The sequence below is a fragment of the Lissotriton vulgaris genome, chromosome 3_1 (assembly GCF_964263255.1).
Source record: "Lissotriton vulgaris chromosome 3_1, aLisVul1.2, whole genome shotgun sequence".
NCBI classification, from domain to species: Eukaryota; Metazoa; Chordata; class Amphibia; order Caudata; family Salamandridae; genus Lissotriton; species Lissotriton vulgaris.
The window spans coordinates 988,482,839-988,508,215 of record NC_141689.1 but is presented as its reverse complement, the minus strand read 5'-3'; the positions used below and the strand labels follow the sequence as shown (position 1 = coordinate 988,508,215).

Here is a 25,377-nt window from a genome sequence, read left to right as displayed (position 1 = left end):
TCCAGTCCGGGGCCCGCCAGGCGCGGTAGGGTCGGGTCTTGGCGGCAAGGTGGCCAGGGGTCGGTTGCTGCAAGGTTGGGGCCCACCAGGGCTCAAGGGTCGCTAATGCACCGTGGGCAGCGGCGCGCCAGCCGCAGTTCACGTGTCCAGGGCGGCTGGGGGCGCTCAGGCTGGGTCCGTTGGCGCGTGGGGGTCGACCCACCGTCAGAGGTGGGGAATGGCGGGGAGAGCAAGCGTCGGGCCCCCTCGGGGGATGGTAGGCAGGGGGGGCAGCGCGTGCAGCTCACCGTCTGGGCCCAGGACGGGCGATGGAGTCTCGACCAGGATTCGGGGGCCGCCGGCAGTTCCACAGGCCTGGGCCAGGCTGGGTCCGTCGGTGTGTGGAGGTCGACCCACCGTCAGGGGTGGGGAGTGGCTGGAAGAGCAAGCGTCGGGCCCCCTCGGGAGATGGCAGGCAGGGGGGGCAGCGCGTGTGGCTCACCGTTTGGGCCCAGGACGGGCGATGGAGTCCCGACCAGGACTCGGAGGCCGCCGGCACTTCAACTGATCCGGGCCTAGGTTTCCCGCCGAGACCGGGGGCTCAGGTATGAGCGGCGTCCGGGCCGCCGCTGCGCCTCTCGCTGGGGTCAGCCCGGCAATCCGGCTCCAACAGCTCCGGCGCGGTCCCGCCGGCGACAGGCTGAGTCCGCTGCTCCCGCACGGCCACAGGTGAGGCCAGGAGTGCTCCGGTGTCCCCTCCGGGCCGCAGTGTCGGACCCCTCCCCAGGGGCTCGTCCCGGCACCGCAGCAGCAGCCCCAAGGCAAGATGGCGGTCAGCGACCGTTGGTGCAAGTCCCGCCGGCTGGCGGTGTGGCTGCGGGGGCTTTCTCGGTCGCGTCTCTCCGTCTACGAGGGGCACCAGCAAGGACCTCGATGAGTGGGGGCCCCCCGGAGTGATCACCCCCCCCGAGGACTATGCTGAAACAGGCGGATTAAGCAGCGGGGCGGCGGAGCTCAAGTGAGACACGTCTGCTCACATCGCCGCCGTAGCCACGCCCCCCTTATAATACTTTTTAAACCAACAGGTGACCGAAATCCTCAATCACTACTGAAGCTATATTTATAACGTCATATTTAATGATTATTGAGTCTATTCAGGAAACACAGTATGGAACAGCGCTTCTCAGTTTACAACCATGCTATATTTGGAATATGAGATGTTCCCCTCTGTTAGACCTGGCACCTTGGCGTGAGTCTCCCTTCCACTTTTTGCTGATGTGCCTCAGATGTTTTGCTGGTGTTCGCTGCTCAGGGCACTGTGCCACGGCCAATCCGGGCTGCAGTGCAAGTGCTCCCAATGTAAAGTGTATACGTGTAATTGATTTCCATGATTGGCTTATTGGATTTACTGTCAGTCCCCAGTAAAGTGCGCCAGGAGTGCCAGGGCTTGTAAATACCGATACGGCTCGTGGGCCTGCAGCGCGGGTTGCGGCACCCACAGAAGCCGCCCTGTAAAAAATGTTTAAGGTCTGCCATTGCAGAACCTGCGTGCAGTCTGGTACTGTCATGCCGACTGGGTAGGTGCACACACTTACCAGCCTCTAACCCTTTCCTATACTTCATATCAGTCACCCCTTAGGTAAGCCCACGGGTGGGGTGCATTGTAAGCATAAGGTAGGACAAGCCCTGATGTGCGTGGCATGTCCTAATAGTGAATTACAGCCATTCTTGTTTTTCACTATTGCTAGGCTACCTGTTCTCGTAGGCCAGAATGGGCTGCTGGATTATTACACTCTATAATCCTAGTAGACTCGGGGAACATGGTAGTAAGTCAAGTTTAGTATGGCTGAACTCAGAATAATAAAATACTTCTTTTAGTAAAGTTTATTTTAATATCCTGTGTTTGCAAATGCTACTTTTAGAAAGTTCGCATTTGCTTGCCTAACCATCTCGGCCCGCCTCTTTTCTTACGTGTATTTGCTGTCTGGTTTGTGTGAGTGACAGGACTAGGGGAAGACAGGTGGTGAATAGAAAGATTACACCAGGATGGGTGGGGGGAGTGCCCCTTGACTCTGAATAGGCCTGTGCTCTGCCACCTCAATGCCGCCCCCCACCCCACCTGGGGAGCAGCTGACGACTCTGCCCAAACACCTTATAAGAAGAGAGGGGAAGATCGTCAACAGAGTACTACTGGACTGTACTTGTCTTAACAATGCTGGCTCCACCTCCTGCGGGGGCTGCCCTACTCACTGAAAGGAAAACCCAGACTTCGCAAAACAAAGTACTCAAGAGCTGAGATGGACTATGCAAAGGCCCACCTTTGCAAAAGAAACGGTGTATAAAAAGAGGAGCTCAAATCAGATCCAGTTTTGACCACGACGAACCTCTGCCTGACTGAAGGACCAAGAGAAGCTGAAGGAAGGAAACCTTCAGTGGTGCCTTGCTGAGAACGGAGAGGAAAAGACCAGAGAGGACTTTGAAGACTTGTGCCTGAAACGATCTCCAAGGGCTTGATCTCGAGCTTGCCCCCTGAACTGAACCCCAGGACCAGTGGGTTCAATTCTGCCTATGCCCGTCTGCTGCTGGGCCTTCAAGTTCTTTTTCCTCGCCGGAGTTGTGACTCAGGTGCCTTCGCCCTCCTAAGGACGTGACAGCTCGGAGTCTGGTCGCCCCGCCGTAGAGAGCCCCGAGCTTGAGTCGCTCTCCGATTCAGTGCCGGGCCGACCGCTCTCCTGACACCTCGCCTGCTACGGAGTGCACTGTGCGCCTCTCATCTTCTCCCGCCGGAATCTGCACGGAGCGCATCTGATAGCCCCGGACGGTCCGTACGTCGATATGTACCAGACTGTCTCGCTTTGCCCTCCTGCATACCAAGGCCCGTGCCGCACCTCAAGAAGGCCTTCCATACATTGGTACCGGAGGCCCGGTGCTGCACCCATCTGCCCGAGAACGCGACATCCCACACAGATCCACAGGTACGACCCGGCGTACTAAGAAGAAGCACGTCCCGCAGGCCTGAACAGTGCCTCGCCCCATGCATTGTTGTTCTGGAACCCGAATCGCCGCAACCCTCCACCGTCCCGCTCACCCGCCTCGCACCTCGAGGGGGCTTCGAGACAGATAAATCCCAGGAGAACCGCCGGCCTAGTCCCGGGTCCGCCCTCACCTGAGGCCGCGCCTGAAACGCCTCAGACACCCGCAATAAGGTACACTTGAACTCGATCCAGAGTTCACATCGGATCCAGGGTCCGCAACGTTTGTTTTCCCTGTTGTCCATCATTCACCAACGGGTCGCTTCACCAGCGCGAAGCGCGCATCGACCCTCAGCGTACGTTGCTGAAAAGAACACTAAGAACTATTGCCTATTTAAATCTGGCGGCCTCAATCGCTAAACATTACATGGTCTTGTGATAATTCTGCAACTAAGTATTTTTATATAAAGCTACGTATTTTTGATACAACCTTATGACTGGTGTCCGTCTGTGGTGGGTCAATGGGTTTACTGTATGTGATCATGAATGCTTAACTGACGATTGCCCTGAAGATTAGCCTTGTCTGCTCGCGCCACACTACCTAGAGGGTGAGCAAGGGTTCATTTCTAAGGAGTAGTTCTCTTACCCTGACTAGAGGAGAGGGTCCCTGTTTGTCACAAGTGCAATGCAACAGATAAATAAATGGCATTGTCATTTACAATGTCAATAGCTTAATCTTTCGCAAATTTCTGACAAGATTAATCAAATCTCGTTTGGCAGGGTATAAGCCAACTGTTATTATGTTAGGTTAGTAACATGTTACTGACTGGGTAATACATTTGATATATATGACTTCAATTGATGTCCTGATGCATATATGTCTAGACATTTAACTATCTCTCTGTTTCCTTCTCCTCTTTCTTTTATATGTGTGATCTACATGCCTTATTGTTCCCAGGAGTCCACTTTTAGCAGCCTGTGCGAGCTACGGAGGCCGGCATTTAGTTGTGACTCAGAGTTCAGCTATAATAAGTTGCTATCAGAGGCCACTCATGGTATTACAAATAGCATAACATCAGAAAGCGACACGCTGCTTAAGTAAATGGTACGGTATCTCCAGGCATTCGAATAGAACCCATAATAAAAGATATGAGATATCAGGAATATAGCGAGAGTTGTTAGCCGGGTCGCCTCTAGGCGCTGGAGGGAATTTTGGAAGCCAGACTCGCACCACATAAGAATGTGCTGACCTGAGTGTTTCGGAAATAAAGCGCTTCCCGCAGTGCCTGCAGCTTGTATAGGGACAGGGTATGCCCATTCAGTGGTAGGCTTCCCTGCTGAGGGCACCTCTTACAGTGGTGTTTTCTTTTAAGTGAATGCGCCGGGACTTCAGCAGTGAGGTCTCTAGCTCTATTCACGGGTACCACTTAAATCCATCTCAGCCACTTTTGTCGCTCTCTCTCATAGGATCACGGATCCACCTCAGCCTCCTTCTGTGGCTCTCACACACTCTCCCAGAAGGAGCTTCTAACAGACTTAATAACAGCCCGCTGGCTTTCCCCACAGTAGAGGAGCTGCTCCTGGTAGCACTGAGGTGGCGTAAGGGCCAGAGCTGCCGCCTTTTGAACTGGGGAAATGAAATACCAGCATTTGTAAAGCGCACAGCTACCTCCGGAGAGGTGCCCTGGCGCTGGGGGCCCACAGGAAGATTGAGCGAGCTATTGCCTAGAGTCTCACTGGGCTAACCTGTCGTGGGTAGCGGACCCTGAACCCCTAACCCCATGGTCCGGAGTCAGGCACCCTGGCCGCTGAGCTACAACTCTACCATCAGACTAGAGTCTCGGCGTCCGCTCAGCATCCTCTGTTCTGGGCAAATCACTTAATCTCCCCGTCCCTCATAAAAAGGAACGTGTCTTTATGTAATGTAACTGGTGCTCGTGTAAGCGCTCCGATACTTTCGGGTGGAGTTCGCGCTATATAAAACTGCAACAAAAAAAATGATTACAGTGTAAAGCCAAGACTGGGAGAGCCTAACGAAAACTGGCGGCGGGGCCTCGCACGCCCCCTGTACGCCCCACACCTCCGCCTTCTGCGAACCATGAGGTAAAATATACAATACATACATCGAATTAAAAAATGTGTGAAGGCAGACTCCGACGCCAGATGTTCTCCCGCGCTAATTTCTATGTGTCGGCTTCTAGGGGGGTAAATCTAACAAGAGTTTATTTATTTATTTATAGTATTTATAAAGCGCTCTGCAACCCTACGGGCATCCAGGCGCTGTGTACATATAGCTGAAAATGCTGTGCATCAGGGGCAGAAGGGATCTCTTTTGATTCTGGATAGTTAGATTTTAGGGAAAAGCCATGTTTTCACCTTTTTTCGGAAGGCCATCAGTTCATCTGTTTTCCTGATGTCAATAGGTAGTCTATTCCACAGATGAGCTGCCGCTATGCTGATGGCTCTGCCACCACAGGTGGCTATCCTGATCCTGGGTATACTGATGAGATTAGAAGAGGAGGATCGAAGGGACCGAGTGGGTTCATACCACTTACATTTGTTTTGAAGTGGTCGGGGGCCCATCCCATGCACTGGCTTAAAGACAGTGCATAGGGATTTAAAAAGGATCCTCTGGTGTACAGGTAGCCAGTGTAAATCGGCCAAAGCGAGGGTACAGGAGAGTGCCAATTTTGCTGCAGCCGACTGGATGCTCTGAAGTCTGGAAATCAGGTAGGCAGGGGATTCCAGTAGAAGAGCATTACAGTAATCCAGGCGGCTGAGAATGGTACTCCTAACTATGGTGGCTCTAACCTGTGTTGGTAAAAGGGGCAGCAGCTTTCAAAGTCCTCGCATTAAGGCGAAGCAGCTATTCACCTGCTTATTGACATTGGTCTTTAGACTCAGACTGTCATTGAAACTGACTCCAAGGTTCCTCACTGATTTCACTGGGGTTAATGACTCACCTGGCTCCAGAGGCCAGAAGTCCGTGGGTAGACTTCTAGTGATTCTACCTACTTTGCAATGCATTATTTCGGTTTTGTCACTATTAAATTGTAATGAGTTCTGATTCAACCAGGATGTCATTTCCAACATACAGGTGTGAAAGGTCTCAAGTGAGTCTGCATGGGCACCATCAAGAGAAATCATCAGCTGCGTGTCATCCGCATAGTTGATCACGCTAATGCCGTGAGCCTTGATGATGCCCATCAGGGGTTGCATATATACGTTAAAAAGTATCGGGCTGATTGCAGACCCCTGAGGGACCCCATGTGGAACTGTAACAAACTCTGACTGGTACAGAGGGATTGCTACTGCCTGCCATCTGTCCGTCAAATAGGAGTGAAACCAGTCGAGCGCAGCTCCCCCAACTCCAATGCTCTTCAGTCTTGTCAGCTGAATATCGTGACTCACCGTATCGAATGCGGCGGACAGGTCCAGCAGGATTAAGATTGCTGATTCTCCCCTGTCCGCCCTCATTCGTAGGTCGTCCAGAACCATCAGCAAAGCTGACTCGGTTCCATGAGCTGGTCTGAAACCGAATTGCTCCTCTTCAAGGATGTTGTTAGTTTCCAGGAAGAGGGCTAGTGACCTGCTGACCAGCCGTTCCATGATCTTAATTGGGTATGGCAGGAGCGATATAGGTCAACAGTTTTTATGGCAGTTCGGATCTAGATTTGATTTCTTCAGTGGGGGGTAACAACCGCCAATTTCCAGTCTTTGGTACAGTGCCTGTGTTAAGGGTTTGATTACATAGCTGTCGAAGTACTGGAAAGAGTTCGTCCCCGAACTCCTTTACTATTTTATGAGGTAGAGGGTCCAAGAGGAAGCGCCCTCCCCCACCCACGCCGCTATCCCAGTCTAACCTCTTGCACAAAGGGAAGGGATGCTCCGCGGTAATATTTAAGTCGCACATCACCCTCTGACTTGCATCTTGGCGCTTTCATGTTCAGTACTTGTATTATATATTTAAACGGGATCACTGTTATTTTTCTCTGCAAGGGAAGAGCAAGTGCGAGATGGTGCTTCTTATGGACGAGGACGCACGTGGACCTCAGGCTCATCAACCCACAGTACTATCTGGCTTGTAGTGTAAAATGCAAATGCATGCAGATGTACGTAGCTGGCGCATTTACCTCCTGAGACATCTAAGTGGGATTGGAGTGCAGTATAACCTCAAGGTTAAATACTGATCTTTGAAAGAGGTGCATTAACCAATTGTCCTATAATAATGGAAAGTTACTCTGCATGTTACACACAGCGGAGTGAAGCTGATGTGTTAACCCACTGACCTATCTTTCTGGGAATGTGACTGACACGTTCCAAACAGATGTCCTCCGCAGGTTCATTAACCCACAGAGATGTCTTACACGGATTACATGTGGCTAGTATAAAATACACGAATCTCAGCAGCAGGAGTTTGAACCAGCTGACCTATAATACAGCATGTGGAACCTATGACTGGCAACTCACTGAGCCAAAAACAGATGGGTAAACCCAGTGCAATATCATCGGGTTAGAAACAGAACAAGGAAAGGCATGGACAGCGGGAGGGGGGCGGGAAAGGCACGCACAGTGGGAGGGGGGCCGGGAAAGGCACGGACAGAGGGAGGGGGGCGGGAAAGGCAAGGACAGCGGGAGGGGGGGCGGGAAAGGCAAAGCAGAAGGCAAGAAAAAGCACTCACCTGGACTTCTTCCGGCGGCGGTCGGCCTGCAATGACCAAAACAAACCTTCCCCTCCCAAAAAAATAGGAACCGCCCACCGCCGCAATGACGGCAACAAAGGGGCTGGATGAGAAAAAAATCTCAGGAACGCCCACGAGTCGCCTCGCAGAATGACGGACGCCTCTTTCTTCCAATGGCTAGCCTCCATTTATGGAGCTAGCCAATGGAACAGAGAGGCGGGAATAAGCCACATTCTGGTAAACAAAAATTTTGCCCAGCTGTTCGCCAGACGAAACCTAAAAATGTCTAAGGTCTATCATTGCAGAACCTGCATGCAGTCTGGTACTGTCATGCCGGCTGGGTAAGTGCACACACTTACCAGCCTCTAACCCTTCCCTTTACTTCATATCAGTCACCCCTTTGGAAGGCCCACGGGCGGGGTGCATTGTAAGCATAAGGTAGGACAAGCCCTGATGCGCGTGGTATGTCCTAATAGTGAATTACAGCCATTCTCGTTTTTCACTATTGCAAGGCTACCTATTCTCGTAGGCCAGAAAGGGCTGCTGGATTATTACACTCTATAATCCCAGTAGACTCAGGGAACATGGTAGGAAGTCAAGTTTACTATGCCTGAACTTTTAGAAAGTTAGCATTTGCTTGCCTAACCATCTCGGCCCGCCTCTGCTCTTATGTGTATTTGCTGTCTGGTTTGTGTGAGTGACAGGGCTGGGGGAAGACAGGTGGTGAATAGAAAGATTACACCAGGATGGGTGGGGGGAGTGCCCCTTGACTCTGAATAGGCCTGTGCTCTGCCACCTCAATGCCGGCCCCACCCCCTGGGGAGCGGCTGACAACTTTGCCCTACACCTTGTAAGAAGAGAGGGGAAGATCGTCAACAGAGTACTCCTGGACTGTACTTGTCTTCACAATGCTGGCTCCACCTCCTGTGGAGTGTCTGCGGGCCGGCCCTGCCCACTGAAAGGAAAACCCAGACTTCACAAAACAAAGTACTCAAGAGCTGGGATGGACTATGCAAAGCCCCCTCTGGCCGGGAAAGACAAAAGAAACGGTGTATAAAAAAAGGGAGCTCCGCTCCTACCAAATCAGATCCAGTTTCCATGACGAACCTCTGCCTGACTAGAAGGACCAAGAGAAGCTGAAGGAAGGAAACCTGCAGTGGTGCCTTGCTGAAAACGGAGAGGAAAAGACCAGCGAGGACTTTGAAGACTTGTGCCTGAAACGATCTCAGAGGGCTTGATCTCGAGCTTGCCCCCTGAACTGAACCCCAGGACCAATGGGTTCAATTCTGCCTGTGCCCGTCTGCTGCTGGGCCCTCAAGTTCTTTTTCCCAGCCGGAGTTGTGACTCGGGTGCCTTCGTCCTCCTAAGGTCGTGACAGCTCGGAGCCTGGTCGCCCCGCCGTAGGGAGGGGGTCCCGCTCAAGCTTGAGTCGCTCTCCGCTTCAGAGCCGGCCCGCCCGCTCTCCTGACACCTCGCCTGTTACGGAGCGCATTGTGTGCCTCTCATCTTCTCCCGCCGGAATCTGCAAGGAGCTTATCTGATAGCCCCGGACGGTACGTACGTCTATACGTACCAGACTGTCTCGCTTTGCCCTCCTGAATACCAAGGCCCATGCCGCACCTCAAGAAGGCCTTCCATATGTTGGTACCGGAGGCCCAGTGCTGCACCTGTATGCCCGAGAACACGACGTCCCACACAGATCCACAGGTACGACCCGGCGTACTAAGAAGAAGTACTTCCCGCAGGCCTGAACGGCGCCTCGCCCCGTGAGTTGCTCCAGACCCCGGATCGCCGCAACCCTCCACCGTCCCACTCACCCCCCTCGCACATCGAGGGGGCTTCGAGACGGATAAATCCCCGGAGAACCGCCGGCCTCGTCCCGGGTCCGCCCTCACCTGAGGCCGCGCCTGAAACACCTCGGACACCCCCAACAAGGTACACTTGAACTCGATCCAGAGTTCACATCGGATCCAGGGTTTGCAACGTTTGTTTTCCCAGTCATCCATCATTCACCAACGGGTCGCTTCACCAGCGCGAAGCGCACATCGACCCTCAGCATACCTTGCTGAAAAGAACACTAAGAACTATTGCCTATTTAAATCTGGTGGCCTCAATCGCTAAACGTTACATTGTCTTGTGATAATTCTGCAACTAAGTATTTTTATATAAAGCTACGTATTTTTGATACAACCTTACGACTGGTGTCCGTCTGTGGAGGGTCAATGGGTTTACTGTATGTGATCATGAATGCTTAACTGACTATCGCCCTGAAGATTAGCCTGGTCTGCTCGCGCCACACTACCTAGAGGGTGAGCAAGGGTTATTTCTAAGGAGTAGTTCTCTTACCCTGACTAGAGGAGAGGGTCCCTGTTTGTCACGAGTGCATACCTGTGCCAACCAGAGACCACCCTGAGTCTAACACCCTCACGTTAAATAATTTAATACAATGCAATCACAACAGTCTTTCTTCTTACTAATTACTCTGTGGTGTACTATGTGAACATATGTGCATTAAATTGACATACAACGGCAACGAGCACGGAATTTCACAGCCCACTGATTCATATGAGTAAAATTTGATTTACTGGGAAGGTACAAACACCCCCAATTATAGAAAGTGGGATTTCAAACAGGGCTTTTGTAACTATTAACTGTTCTACAACGACAAGTTAGCTATGAAGTTCGAGGATGAACACTGGGTCATCAAAAGCAGAGGTCATTACATTTTAAGAGTCCTGTGGATGGTGTGGTGTTAGCATTATGGTATACTCGTGTTACCTCTGCTGCAGTAACTTTACGATGACCTTTTAGTGCTGTGGTCTGTCAGGAAAACTTCCATTATCATTTAGCCGTCTCAGATTTTAGACATCGCATAGAAACAAACAGTGATTAAATACAAAGTTACAAAACACATTCAATACAATATCAGATATGACATCAATATGGTGAGACTGCCCATTATGCATTGCAAACTGAATTGTGCTACATTAGTATTTAAATCTTGACTGGTCTCTTCAGAAAATATGCAGGCAACTCTACCCAAATATTTTAGGCCTAGCAATCGGCACAATCAGATAGCAGTAAGTCTCATCAAGTCCATTCAGATAGAACAGATCCCTTCAGCAATCAGAGTATGGTGGTTCAAGGGCTCTAGGCCAACCCATTAGCTATCCCCTTTCAGAGAGCATTATTACGTGAATAGCCACTTAAGGACGAGCTGCACTTGGAACAGTTCCAGCAGCCAAATCTAAGGAAACCTATTTAGATCTTATCAGCCATGCCAGACTGCTCTTGGTAGACATCTTTAAGTACTCATTTATCAGAAAACCCTACCACATCATGTGGTAGAGAACCAATACCACTTACAACACAATAATACACTTCAAAACGAGCTGGATCTGTTGTGTTGGTACCTATACTTCATGGAGGACTTTTTTTTTTTTGTCGCAAGACATTTATTTACACAAAAAAAAATAAAAGATACCCTGCGTCACGCCAACAACCCGGAGGCAGGCCGCTATAAAGGCAAACATCACATAAAAAGCATCAAACCATAAGGAGTGGCATATTCAAGCGGGTCGTATGACCTACAGGAGAAACACATGATACAGCAAGGACATGTACACAAGCAGTGCAACATTAGCACGGTAAGTGGTCTTACATTTTTTCAGCGCCGTAGACAACAAGACAGATCTCAAGTTTATAGTGCTGGCTCGTATCACTGTAAAGAACAACAGGCCATAGCCTGCTGAAACGGCAGTTGGACGAAATATGTCTACGGACACTGTTTTTGCCCAACCCACCCCAACAAACAACGTAGAAGATGAACAACGAACATTGGTGCAGGTCTGTAATATCGATCACACATCACTTCACGCATACATAGGGTTGTGCGCTCCTGTGCTGGGCAACTGTACAAGACATCAACCAGTGGCAGGGGCAGTGGCAGTGGCGGGGTGGCCGCCAGATCTCGTCCGCAAGGAGGGGGGGTGAGGGGGGAGGAGGAATAGGGTGAAACACAGGGACGGTGGCCCCAGAGGGGGTGGGAGTGACTAGACAGGCTAATATCGGAGATTCCAGAGGATAGTAGTCGTGAAGCGTACCTCAGCCCCTAAGCAAACCTGCACAGGCAGGAACCACCAGGTCAGCGAAAGCACGCACACATCCCCCAACCTCTACCCCATATCATCTGAAATGCCCACGTCTGGCAATCTTCCGGAAGTGTCCGAGCACGCACGCTCCCTAGTCCACTGCAGGAAGGGCTCCCAGATGTCGTTAGGCCTGGAAGCGGTAGGCATCGTCTCCCAGGAATGATTGAGCTGTGCATGACCATACGTCACATCTTTAACCCACGCGGTGAACGATGGCAGAGCTCTCCGGCCCCAATGCAGTGACACTTGTCGCTTGGCGTAGAGTAGCAGCAGCGCATGTAATTTCCTATCACAGGGTTCTGTGTCTTTGACATAGCCCAACAAGCCCAGGAGCGGAGAAGGTGTATCAGTCCTGTGCAGGATTTGGTTAATGGCAGTGAATATGTCCGACCAGTACTCGTCTAATCTAGGGCAGCTCCACCCTACATGAAGGAAGGACGCATCCTCCCCGCCACACTTCCAACAAGATGCATCAGTTCGGATGCCCATGCGGTGCAGCAGTATCGGCGTGCGATAGTATCGGTGCAAGAACTTAAAATGGACTAGTCGCAGTCGATATTTCGGAGATAACGCCGTGAGTTGCTTACAGCAGTATTCCCATATCTCATCTGTCAAAGGGTCGACCAGCTCAGCAGCCCAAGCCTGCCTGGCCGTAGGTACGGTTATCGGGGCCTGCTCCTGCATGCAATTGTATAGTCTAGACACTAGTTTTTTGGGGGAGGGTCTCGAGAGCAGATTTTGAAGGGCATCAAATGTCGGCGGTTCCTCTGGGAACTGGGGCCACAGCTTCTTACAAGATTCCCTAAGAGAGTGGTATAGAAGCGCATCAGCAAAGGATTCAGGTTGGTCGGCATCACAAGCGCCCAGCTCCCCGAAATTACCATCAGGATATACATCCGCAAAGGTGTGCAAGCGCTTCCCGCGGATTGTGAGGGTGTCACCTCTGGCACACAAGCAAGGTAACATCGGGTTTCCCCGCAGGGGGATAGCTGGCGCATAGAGTAAGGAGAGTCCCGCTCTATTTTGCAGCTCGCGCCAGGACCAGCGAATCATTTCTACAGTGTCCACGTCTTTCGAAGGGCGCGAGACTTTACCATAGAGCGCAACGCTTAGCGGCGACGGGGCTACAGCAGCCAGCTCCACCGCCACATGTGGCTGGTAAGGAGTGGGGAAGACCCAGAAATGTAAAAATTGCGCCTGTGCACATAGGGAATACAACTTCAAATCGGGTGCTCCAAGACCACCCTGCCGCAGTGGGAGCGTGAGTAGGTCCCAGGAAGTCCTCGCCTGTCCTCCGGCCCACACCAGATTCAGAAGCAGAGATCGGACGCGCGCGTGAAAGTGCGCCGTCATTGGCAGCGGAATATTGACGAAAAGATATAAAAATTTGGGGAGAACCACCATTTTGGCCAGCGCTATCCTCGCAACCAGGGAGAGAGGAAGTTTGTTCCAGACCTCTATCTTTCTCTCCAGCCAGTTTACCACTCTGCCAAAGTTAAGAGACCATAATTCCTGTACATCCCGACTGATCCAGATTCCCAGATATTTAACAGCGTCAGTTTCCCAACGCAGGGGGTAATCAGGTGGTGGTCGACCAGTTACGTCAGTCAGAGGGAATGCCACAGATTTCGACCAATTTATGGACACTCCTGCCAGGCCTTCAAAGCGCACAAATTTGCGGAGTAATGGGTTCATGTTTTCTGTGGGGTTGATGACGTACAGGGTGACATCGTCTGCATACAACGAGATCAGTAGACTACGGGAGCTAAAGCCAATCCCCCTTGCTGTATGGTGCTGCCGAACCCTGGCCGCTAGCGGCTCCATTACAATAGCAAAAAGAAGAGGAGACAGTGGACATCCCTGTCTGGTTCCTCTAGAGATGGCAAAGGGTTTAGATACGAGGCCATTCACAATCACCCTAGCCCTGGGTGTATCATACAGTAGCTTGATGAGAGTTATAAAGTTTCGGCTGAATCCCATCCTACCCAAAATCCTGAACAAGTAAGGCCACTCCAAGGAGTCAAATGCTTTGGTGGCGTCGAGGAACACCACCGCAGCCTGTACAGAGGGGTGTAGATAATGTAGGATAGAGAAGATGGTCCTGAGGTTGTACGACGTGGCACGGCCAGGGATAAACCCAGACTGGTCAGGGAGTGCGATGATTGGCAACATTGGCTGCAGTTTGTCTGCGATGACCTTTACATAAATTTTAGCATCCACATTAATCAGGGAAAGGGGTCGATAGGAGTCCAGGAACAGTTCGTCTTTGTCAGGCTTCAACAGTGTGATGATTAAGGCTTCACGCATGGAGTCTGGGAGGGATTTTAGTTCAAGGGTCTCTACAAACACAGAGTGCAGTTTCGGCGCCAGCTCCTCTGCGTATGTTTTGTAAAAGGTCGTTGTCAAGCCGTCAGGGCCAGGGGCCTTGTTGGCCGGCATGCTTTTGATTACCTGAAGAATGTCTTGAACAGATACTGGGAGGTCCATGTACTGTCTGTGGTGATCATTAAACCAAACTAGGGCAATAGAATCCAGGAAGCTTTCCAGGGATGCAGGGGCATTGGGTTGTCTGGAAGTGTATAGGGATGTGTAGAATTCAGTGAAGGCGTGTAGTACTGCTACTTGGCCCGTAACCAGGGATCCCTCACTGTTGTGAATAGTATGTATGTAATGCGTCTGTGTACGAGGAGCTATCAACCTAGCCAGGGTTCTACTGGGTCTGTCCCCTTCCCCGTACCTGCGGGCCTCAGCCTGTCTGCCCAGGAACTTAACCTCCCGTTGCGCCTCCTCATTAAAGGCAAGCAGCTTGGTTTGAAGCTGCCAGCAAGCTCCAAAGTCAGGTTCTGGCAGAAGGCCAGATCTAGATCTTTCAACTCCCGTTCCATCTGGGCTAGCGTCTGACGTATAGTTTGCAGCACTCCCGCCTGCCTCGCTATGCACTGGCCCCGGATAACCGCTTTGAAGGCGTCCCACACAATGGCCTCCGAGGAAGCCGAGCCTTCATTTTCTGCAAAATATTTGACAATATCCGCCCGGATTTCCTCAGTGAACACCAGATCTGTGAGAGCGTGAGGGGCAGGCGCCATGTGAACGCTCTATGTATGGTATCAGATATGCACAACCCCAACATGCAGGGGGCGTGATCTGAGAGTGATCTAGCTTGGATGTCGGCTCTCGCCACCCATGTCGCCACCTCAGGCGACACCAGCCAGAAGTCTAGGCGGGACCAAGCAGATTGATGGCATGTGAAACAAGTTCCCACCTTCTCCCCGGGATGTCTAACCCTCCACACATCCGACAGCAATCCCTCCCCCATCATATCCAGGACAGCTTGACGCGCTCTAGCATGTGTGGGCCTACTCACACCTCTCCGGTCCATGTCATCATCCAGCACAACATTAAAATCACCTCCTACAACAATTGAGTGGCAATCCAGCAATGTAATTTGTGCCCAGACGCTAATAAAGAAGTCCGGATCATCTACATTCGGTCCATAAATGGCAGACAGTATTAGCGGTCGCCCCTGCAAGGAACCATATAGTATAACATACCGCCCATCTTTATCTAGCACACAAGTGTGTTCCCGCCAATCCAACCCCCTGCGTACAAGTATAGCCACCCCCCTTGCATAGTTAGAATAAATGGCGGAGTATACATTTGACCACCTCAAATGCTTCAACCTGGGCGAAGGGAATGTATTAAGGTGAGTTTCTTGCAGAAAACAAATGTCCACATTATGTCTAGTCAGCATACTATGCATCAATTGGGCTTTTTTATAATCCCCAAGGCCTCGAATGTTCCAGGTCCATAGTTTAACCCCCCCATGCCGGAAATGTCGTAGAAGCAGCAGGGTTCCCGCCAGTCTCCCCCCCCCCCGGTCCCCTAAGTGCCGCACAAGTCACACACATCGACCTCCTGCGCAAAAAGGAAGATATAGAACAGATCACAGTGCACCATTTCGTAACTAGAAACAACAACTCTCCGAACATCCCCCACCTCCCCCCTCCCTCACCAACCCCCCAATCAAGTTGTGACATATCCCTTAGAAAAACACACAAAGCGTGACAAAAAACCAACATCAAAAACAGTGGGAGACACCCCATGGGGGCGTGGTGCTCCTGGCTTACACCCCTGTGTTAACAGGGTGGCTGCATGCGGGTTGATAGCTCCTGCACCCAGAGGGTACCCCCACCCCAGGGTCGACCAACATCTCCCCAGCAATACCTATACAGGTTGTAGGGCCTTAGTAGCAGCAGAAGTGCAGGGGGATTCCCGCCAGTTCCCATCACATGCCATAGTCAATGCCCACACAACAATAGGGGGTTCTGGGAGCCTCCGAGCACCGACGTGAGGCGTGAGTTAGCCAAGCAGTCACAGCACAGTACTTACATCCGTAGCTCATTTAGTCATTATCACTGAGTTGCGCAGAGTTATCCTCCAACCTGGGCGATTCCGTCTCGCCCCCGGACCGTTTATGTGTTTGGCAAATTTGAGCGCGGACTGCGCATCCGTGAAGAAGTGTGTGGCGTTGTCATGTAGCACCTTCAGTTTCGCCAGATATAACAGTGAGTATTGTACACCAGCTTGCACCAATAGTCTCTTAGCCGGTATGAATTCCTTACGGGCCGCTTGCACCAGGGGGGTAAAGTCTGGAAAAACGGAGATGTTGTTTCCTTTGTGTGTGATCTTACCCTTTTCTCTGGCCAGACGCAAGATTAGGTCTCTGTCCTGGAAATTGAGCAGTTTAGCAAGGATAGGACGAGGCGGTGCACCCACCGGTGGTTTCTTGCCAAGGGACCTATGCGCCCTTTCGACCGTGAAGACTGACGAGAGGGCCGGGCCGAAGAGTTCGTGCAGTAGGTCCGTCAAAAATACCTCCATCTTGCCAGTGTTCGCCGTCTCCGGAATTCCCGTAATGCGGATGTTAGATCTACGGGAACGCGCTTCCAAATCGTCCGACTTAGCTCGTAGGGTTTCCAGTTCTCTCTCAAGATTCGTGATATGTTGCTTTGCCTGCTGTTGGAATTCGCAGCATTCAGTTTGCCTGTTCTCTAAACAATCCAGTCTGGTTTCATGGGTGTCCACTTTGGTCTTCACCGATTCCAGCTGTGAGGACATGGCATCCAGTTTGGTGTCGATGCTTTTCAGGCTTGACCTCACTTCCATTATTAGCGCCCCAAAGTCAATGTCCGCCGGAGCACCTTGTGAGGACGGCTCGCCCCCATCCATCTCAGTCGCAGATTGCTTAGGTGGACGCTTGTTCTCGAAGCTGATCTTGGGCTGCCTAGCTTCATTTTTCCCCATGTCTGCAGCAACAGCGTGGCACACGGCAGGCCGCCCAGATCACGCCGCTACGCAGGTACCGTGCTCAGTGTCTAGTGGGGTGCAGTAGCAGTAGGAACAGAGTCCCGAGGTACATATGGTCAGGCTGATCCCCAAAATGTCACGCGTGTAGCTCCTCAGGGCGTCCTCTGCTAGCAGTGTGTAGCACAGAATGCTCCCAGATCACAAAATGGCGGAACCACAAATCGCACATCGCGATCTCGCAGCATCGATCGAGGCCTACTTCACTGTGTGGACTAGGCGTAGGGGCTCCGATTCAGACAGCAGGGCGCCGCGGGCTAAAGGAGTGTAAGTGTTAGCTTAGGCTTGGTTCAGAAGGCCAGAACGTCTGCCCTGTCCATAGGTCGTTCACACGAGGGGCAGTGGTAGGAATCCGCCCCCCCCCACAGATCTTCTCCGCTCCCCACTCTCCGTCACCGTCAGAAGTAGAGTCGGGCCGCGGCCTCCGAGCAGATCTCCAGCAGCTTCGATCAGCGTGTGCCTGCCCCAGCGAAATGTCCGATCCGATCCAGGAGTCTCAGCAAAGGCCACCGCCAAGGGGGGGGTCGTCAGGCCTCCCTCGCCCGCTGGTCCAGCCGCGCCCTAGGCCGCTTCCCCAAGGCAGCAGGGACTCACCGATGTGTTCCGGGGCAGCGACCCTCCCGATGTCAGGTCTCCGCGGCCCGTCTCGCCGGATCTTCAGCGGCCTCACAAGCCGCACCCTGTATTAGGCCGCGGCGCCCAGTTTCCGGCTCCGCAGCCGCGGGTCCCAGAAGGCGCGCAGATCGGCCGATCCGCCAGCGGCGATATCTCCGCAACCCGGCAAGGTGTGTGCCTCAAACTTCGGTGGCAGGATCCGATGGGTGTCTGTCACCGATTCCCGGACAGAGCAGGGGCCCCCAGGGTCTTGGAGCAGGATTAATGCAGGATTAGATGATGCAGCCGGCGGAGCTCACTCACAGAGCGGCCATTTCGCTGCCTGGCTAGCCACGCCCCCCACTTCATGGAGGACTTTAACATGCAATCATTTAAGCTTATAATTCATTGGCATCTTAGTAAGTAAACATAATGCAGCCTTCTGTGCACTGATCAAAGCATATCCTAGTTCTGGGAACCTCTCACTGTAGCAGATCTAGCTACCAGCAGTGTAGCATACATTTTAGACACAAAGTGTCTCGTATACTCAAAGGCCACTTTAAACTCCTTTGGTGCTCCTCTAGAATGAAGGAACATAATCTGAGAATTGCGCAGGTAAAAATAATAAAACATGGTCAGTGGTGAGCGTGACACTAGTTCCCTCGCCCTTTGCTGGGTCAGTGTCTAAAAAAAATCCCATCAATACATAGGTCCCCTACATTTTTACACGATTACCACGGATTCTGTGACAAATTTTCACTCAAAGGTTACCTCCAAAACCAGAATTTTAGAAAAAGGTAAGGTAAGAGAGGTTCAGCCGACTAATGTGTAGCTGAATTTTGCAGCAAATGTATATAATCAAGATAGGTCTGAACTTCATCAGCTTGACTAAGTATTGCTATAGTAGAAGGATGCCAATGAACAATTATTTTGAAAATGTTTGCTTCAACATTATATTCGAAAGCACACCTGCAGAGCAACATGGGTGTTCCTATTTCTAATTAGATTTATAGAGCAAGCAATAAAACAGAACACATTTGAACTGTTTTAATGCCCAAACAGCACACACCCTAGAGATACCTTTGTTCAGCATGTATATAATAGACTAATGTACACCAAGGACTGCAAAGGTACTGTTGCAAAGAAGATAAATTATATTTGAGTGCCTTCTTCATATCACTGCAAATGAATTGGTCTCTTTAGGACTTTCTTCCATCCATACGTTTATTTATACAGCCACTTGTATCTAGTTGTGTACTGGAAACCAGCCTTTCAATGACATGCTACAGAACAAAAACCACAAGACAGCGATCCTTACCTTCTTTACATTTTGTCTGCAGGTTGTGTATGTTGAAGGAAACATCGGAGGGGGGTTTATTCAATGGATTGCGCCGACTCTTACAAGTTTGCCACTTTTCAACTTCTTTCACCCCCTGTATTGGAAAAAGAATGTAGAGGTACTTAAAAATGTGATCACAATTTAACAGTGCTTGGTGACTGCTAAAATGTGTTTCACACCACACCCCCTCACCCTTTTATACATAGTGGTGTCACCAGTTCCTTGCCTGGAGTGAATTTCACAGTGCTGATAATTGTAGATCACACCCTGCAACCTGCTACTCCATAGCCTACATATTCTTGAATTTTATTCTATTCTGTCTTCTTACACATGGGCATTTTTCTCAGAGGGAAGTTGTAAAAAAGTAAAGCTTCACACTGTATTATGTGTGTCGTGGCCTGGACTCCAAGCTTAATAGAGAAAGATATCTAAAAGTCAAACATGTTTAATCTCTGCCTCATTTTAGATCTTAGGCCAGGCATAAAGCAAAACCACAAAATGCACTTTACAGAAATCAACAAGAGAATCCTTGCTGGGCTGGCAAGGCTCCAGAGGTGGGCATCCAATATCTAAACAGATCAACTGGGCCACTTTTCAGTTCCCTCAAATATAGCTGTACGGCCAGAAATCAATGTAAAACTTTGAATCCATATTAAAAAGGTTTGTAAGTCATGTCACCTCAGTTCACAGTAAAACATAAAAAGGCCTCCTATCAACAGCTGTGTTTTAAGCAAAAGCCTAATATGTGGATCTGGTGCAGATCTTTATGGTCAAAGAGACCATTAGTACTTTTGCTTATTACATTTGGTCAGCAATCCCCAGTTAACCTCTTTCTGGTCAAGATTAAGTGCTGACTTTGTAATAGAATGAGTGCCGGTACCCAAAGCTCCGCTCAGAAACCGCTGGTGAAGCAATTAAATGTCGGTGTGAAGAATATTAAAGCTGTGCAGTCCTAAGTGCACCTCATGCCTCTTTAATCCACTTCCAGACGCTCCTGCTAATTTGTCTCACTCTTGCAGGTTACTGCTTTCCACCTTTGTGACTGGTTTTCTGTCTTTCTCATCATCCCTATTTTTATTGTCTACGTTTTTCCCTCTCTTTCTCTCAGGAAATGTCAGATGGGGGGAAATAAAAAACAAAAGTTACTTACCTGTACACTGTGGTTCCACAGTTTTGATATTTTTTATAGATTCACATGCTTGAATCTTACCAGTCGTCATGGTGGGAGTACCGCGGTAACAGTTGAAATAGCAGAATTAAAACATCACCATAGAACAGAAAAACACACTTAAGTAACCTTTAACCTTATTTTACAACATCCAAAGTTCAGCCAATCACAGAGTCCTTCCCCTACAGAGCCACCATACCTCAGATTTCGAGCACAAGTGTATAGGTATATAAAACTCTGAGGTAACCGGTAAGCCTAATAGGAGGGAGGGAGGGTTGCATGTCAATCTATAAAAGGTATCAATACTGAAGAACCACAGTGTACAGTTAAGTAATTTGTTTATTCTCTAGTATTGTATCTTTTATAGATTCCCAAGCTTGAATCTGACGAGTAAGCAGTATAACCACAATAAGAGAAAAAAAAGGTGATGAGTAGGTGAATTGTCCCAACATGACGTAAATTTGGATCAGAAGAACCAAAAAGAAAATAAAAATATGTCAACAGTTAGTACATGAATATAGCTTTACAACCAACATAGAAGTATAAAATAACCAACCAGTATGTAAAGTAGAAAGAATGATACAAGCTGCCTACCTTAAGCAATGAGGCGTCTAAGTGCAGCTTGTCTAACAGCAATATCTGCCTTCTTCCAGCCATCGAGGCAGTAATGCTTCGTGAATGTGTGAGCATTTGCCCACATTGTCATCTTGCATATAAATATCAGGAAGGTGTGCTCTTGCAAACAGGGCCGAGGAAGTCGCCACCTTCCTAGTTGAGTAAGCTGGCTTTTTCGCAGGAAGTGGATGACCAGTCTTTTCAGGACAAAAGACAATCATTGAGGTGACCCAACAAGCAATGCTGGCCCATGTTAAGGCTTGTCCTTTCCTAGGTGCCGAGAAAGGGTTCAGTAAATGCGAGAATTTAGATCTTTGTTCTTTTTAGATAACATACTAAACAACATTTAATTTCCAGTGAATGCACCAACCTTTCTGCTGCTGAGGATGGATTAGGAAAGAACGTTGGTAAGACAAACAGCTCATTGAGGTGGTAAGTTGAAGGCACCTTAGGTATAAAAGAAGGGTTAGTGCGTAGGATGACCCTGTCTAGCAAAAATTGCAGATATTGTTCTTTTATAGGAAAAGCTTTGATTTCACTGATATGTCTGGCTGACGTAATGGGCAAGAGAAAAGCAACGTTCCAAGAAAGGAATTTCAATTCACATTTGTGTACTGGTTCAAAAGGAGGACGCATTAGCTGCGACTGGACTGTATTTAATTGCAACAGAACTGGAGGAGGTTTAAAAGGCTGAAAAGCTGTAAAGATTCCTTTCATACATTATTTGATGAGTCGATTAGACCACAGGGAAGCTTGATCAGAACGCCTTCTATATCTAGAAATTGAAGCAAGGTGAGCCTTTATGGATGAGCGAGACAGACCGGACTTGGCTAGGTGCAAAAGGGATGCAATGCTTGAGAGCTACAACAAGCACAGAATTTCTTCCATTTAGCTGTGTAACATTTCAGCGTGGAAGGAGCTCGAGACTTCTGAAGTATCGAAGAACACTCCTCGGTAAGCCTCAAATCCCCAAATTAAGCATGGTGAGGAGCCAAGCCGACAAATGAAGAGAGGGAATTTGTGGATGAACAGCTTGACCTTGTTTCATACAGAGAAGATCCTCTCTTAGAGGAAAGAGAATCGGAGTACACTCTGATAGGCGATGTAGCTAGGTGTACCAGAATTGTCTTGCCCATCCGGAAGTAATGAGAATGAGCCAACGGCTCTTGCTTCATTTTCTGAAGTACTCAAAGAATGAGTGGAAACGGATTAAAGGCGTAGGCGAACATCCCCATCCAAACAAACTGGAAGATATCTCCCCGCGATTAGGGATGAGGTTTCCTGCATTCGAAAAGAGGGCACATTTTGTTGAGGAACGTAGCGAACAGATCGAAGGTCGAGAGGTGCACCCAGAAAAATCAGCGATTTGACTGCAATAATTGACGATTTTTCCAGATTTATGTGAAGACCTAGAGACTGTAAGAGATCCAGATAGGCTCTTGTTGAAATTTCTGCTGCTTGAAAGGCCTGAGCTTTTATGAGCCAATCGTCCAGATAGCTGCTGTTCAGGTCACCAGGTCGTTCCCTATCAGTGCTATGCACTTGGTGAACTACCTGGGAGTGGATTTCAAAACAAATGGAAGCACTTTGAATTGGTAATTGTGTCCTGCCACTTTGAATCTGAGAAATTTACGATGCTGAGGGTGGATGGGAATATGAAAAAGGGCGTCGCGAAGATCGAGAGCAGCCAGATAATCCTCTTTTTCCATGGGAAGAGAAATTTCCTGAAGAGAGGGCGTCCTGAAAGATTGTTTTTTTATGAACTTCTTCAGCTTTCTAAAGTCCACGACCTGTCTCCATTTTCCTTTTTGATGAGGAAGAAGTGAGAATAAACCTCACAATTGTGTTGACTATGGGGTACTTCCTTCATGGCCTGCTTGAGAAGAAGTGATTATATCTCCTTTGTGAGATCAGGAAGATGACACAGCTTTACTCTCCATGGTGGAACATTTGGAAGATGCTGAATGATTTCCTGGGTGTGGCCATGCCGGAAGATGTCTAGAACCCATTTGTCTGAAGAAATGGAGCTCCATTTCAGAAAGAATGTGGAGAAGAACTGTGCTAAAGTTCTTCGATGCCCCCACTCGACAACTCATGATCCAAGCTACCGTCATCTCCAGGCTGGATTATGCTAGTTCTTTGCTGGCCGGATTGAACGTAGCTGAGATCGGGCGCCTGCAACGGATCCAGAATGCAGCAGCGAGAGCGGTGGTAGGCCTTCCAAGATTCTGTCCTACCTCCAGCACCATACGAGCGCTGCATTGGCTCCCGGTGGCTCAGCGGATTCAGTTTAAAGTCCTCTGCGTCGCCTATAAGATCTTGAAGGGGTCCCCGGCTATGATCCTTACGACCCTCATGGCCAACTACATCCCAGCACGACCCTTAAGATCGGCAGACCTCGAATTGGCCGTGGTTCCTCGCTTTAAGCGAAGCAGGGCCGGTGGACGCTCATTTCGAGTGCGGGCCGCTGCTCTGTGGAACTCCTTACCCCCGGCAATTCGCGCTATGAGCGACTTGCTTTCTTTTCGTCGCGCCGTTAAAACATTTTTATTCCCTTAGTCGTTTTGCTTGTGCTGTTTTATTTAGTTGTGTTGTGTAGCTGCCTTGTCGGGCGCCAGGACGCTCCTTAGCTGGAGCATCTGTGCGCCTAATAAAAACCACATAACATTGTGGCTTGGGACTATGGTGGCAGTGGCTTGCCGAACTTCATGGCCTCCTATTGGTGTCTTGGGACTTATCAGCAGATTGCTGCCTCTTGAGTCTAAATCGTTTTTGGCCACTATAGGTGTGGCAGGGTATACTCAGACATGAGTCCCTTTCTCACTGCTCCATCAGGATTCAAGCAAGCCGGGCCGAAGAAGGCTGAAATGCCAGAAACCGGTCCCCGGTAGCTTGTCTCCTTTCTGGTGAAGAATTGGCTTGGTAGTTTAGTCTGCCCTGTTCCCATGATGCACTGGGCCAGGGACAGACTGATTTGCATATAGCCAGGTTCTGAGCTGGGATGGGGCAGTGAGATAAATAACGGTGATGGATCAAGCCCTGATCTTTGGACTGGGTAAGAGTGGTCTGTTTAACTCAGACACTCTGTTCATCACCACCCCCTTTTCTAAATCGTTTTTGGCCACTATAGGTGTGGCAGGGTATACTCAGACATGAGTCCCTTTCTCACTGCTCCATCAGGATTCAAGCAAGCCGGGCCGAAGAAGGCTGAAATGCCAGAAACCGGTCCCCGGTAGCTTGTCTCCTTTCTGGTGAAGAATTGGCTAGGTAGTTTAGTCTGCCCTGTTCCCATGATGCACTGGGCCAGGGACAGACTGATTTGCATATAGCCAGGTTCTGAGCTGGGATGGGGCAGTGAGATAAATAACGGTGATGGATCAAGCCCTGATCTTTGGACTGGGTAAGAGTGGTCTGTTTAACTCAGACACTCTGTTCATCACCACCCCCTTTTCTAAATCGTTTTTGGCCACTATAGGTGTGGCAGGGTATACTCAGACATGAGTTCCTTTCTCACTGCTCCATCAGGATTCAAGCAAGCCGGGCCGAAGAAGGCTGAAATGCCAGAAACCGGTCCCCGGTAGCTTGTCTCCTTTCTGGTGAAGAATTGGCTTGGTAGTTTAGTCTGCCCTGTTCCCATGATGCACTGGGCCAGGGACAGACTGATTTGCATATAGCCAGGTTCTGAGCTGGGATGGGGCAGTGAGATAAATAACGGTGATGGATCAAGCCCTGATCTTTGGACTGGGTAAGAGTGGTCTGTTTAACTCAGACACTCTGTTCATCACCACCCCCTTTTCTAAATCGCCTCTTGAGTCAAGCAGGTCTCGAATAATACTGAGCCGTTTTGGATGGAAAAGACAGGTTGAATGGCTGATAGGTGTTCTGCGGATATGGCCGGTACCGCTGTCGAAATTCCAGACGGGATAAGAACTACCCCGCACTCTACCCTGAAAGGTCTGAAAGCTGCACTGCTGGAGACTACCTAAGGCCTTGTCCGTGTCTGCTTTTATGGATTGTAATGCCTCGTCTATGTGCTTACCAAACAAGCACTCTCCATCAATTGGCATGTCCAGAACCTTGACTTAATCATCCGGACAAAAGGTAGTTGTTCCTGCTATTTGGCGAATCGATGAAACGTCCATGGAGATTTCAATGAGCTCCGAAGATGCTATCCCTCCTTCCAACAAAATGTCCTTCGCCTCTTTATCTTTAACGTCTGGAAAATACTCCAACAGAGTAGAAATGTCTGACCACATCTATCAGCATTAGAGGCTCTAATGGAGGTGGCCACCAACGCAGAGAACTTTTTACCAACATTGTGGAGGCGGTGCCACTCCTTGTATGGTGCAGCTGAACACGGAGACGCTGGATTCTTGATTCTTCTTTACGCTGCCTGCATGATGACAGAATCCAGACTCGGATGAGCAATCATGCATGTGGGAGAGCTGTCAGGAGTCTTGCATGTTTTATCCACTTTGTAATTACAGCTGGAACGAAAGCAGGTGTTCTCATT

At 49.8% G+C, this 25,377-nt stretch overlaps 1 protein-coding gene across 2 annotated transcripts in view; it reads right to left on the bottom strand.

Moving 5' to 3' along the window:
* The window catches only part of KDM4C (lysine demethylase 4C), a 2,012,700-nt gene that overhangs the window by 866,260 nt on the left and 1,121,063 nt on the right, over positions 1 to 25,377 (bottom strand). For both annotated transcript variants that reach the window (XM_086961357.1, XM_086961358.1), the window contains exon 12: positions 19,061 to 19,175. In XM_086961357.1, the coding sequence (XP_086817483.1) occupies positions 19,061 to 19,175 (115 nt within the window). The remainder of the gene's footprint in view (positions 1 to 19,060; positions 19,176 to 25,377) is intronic.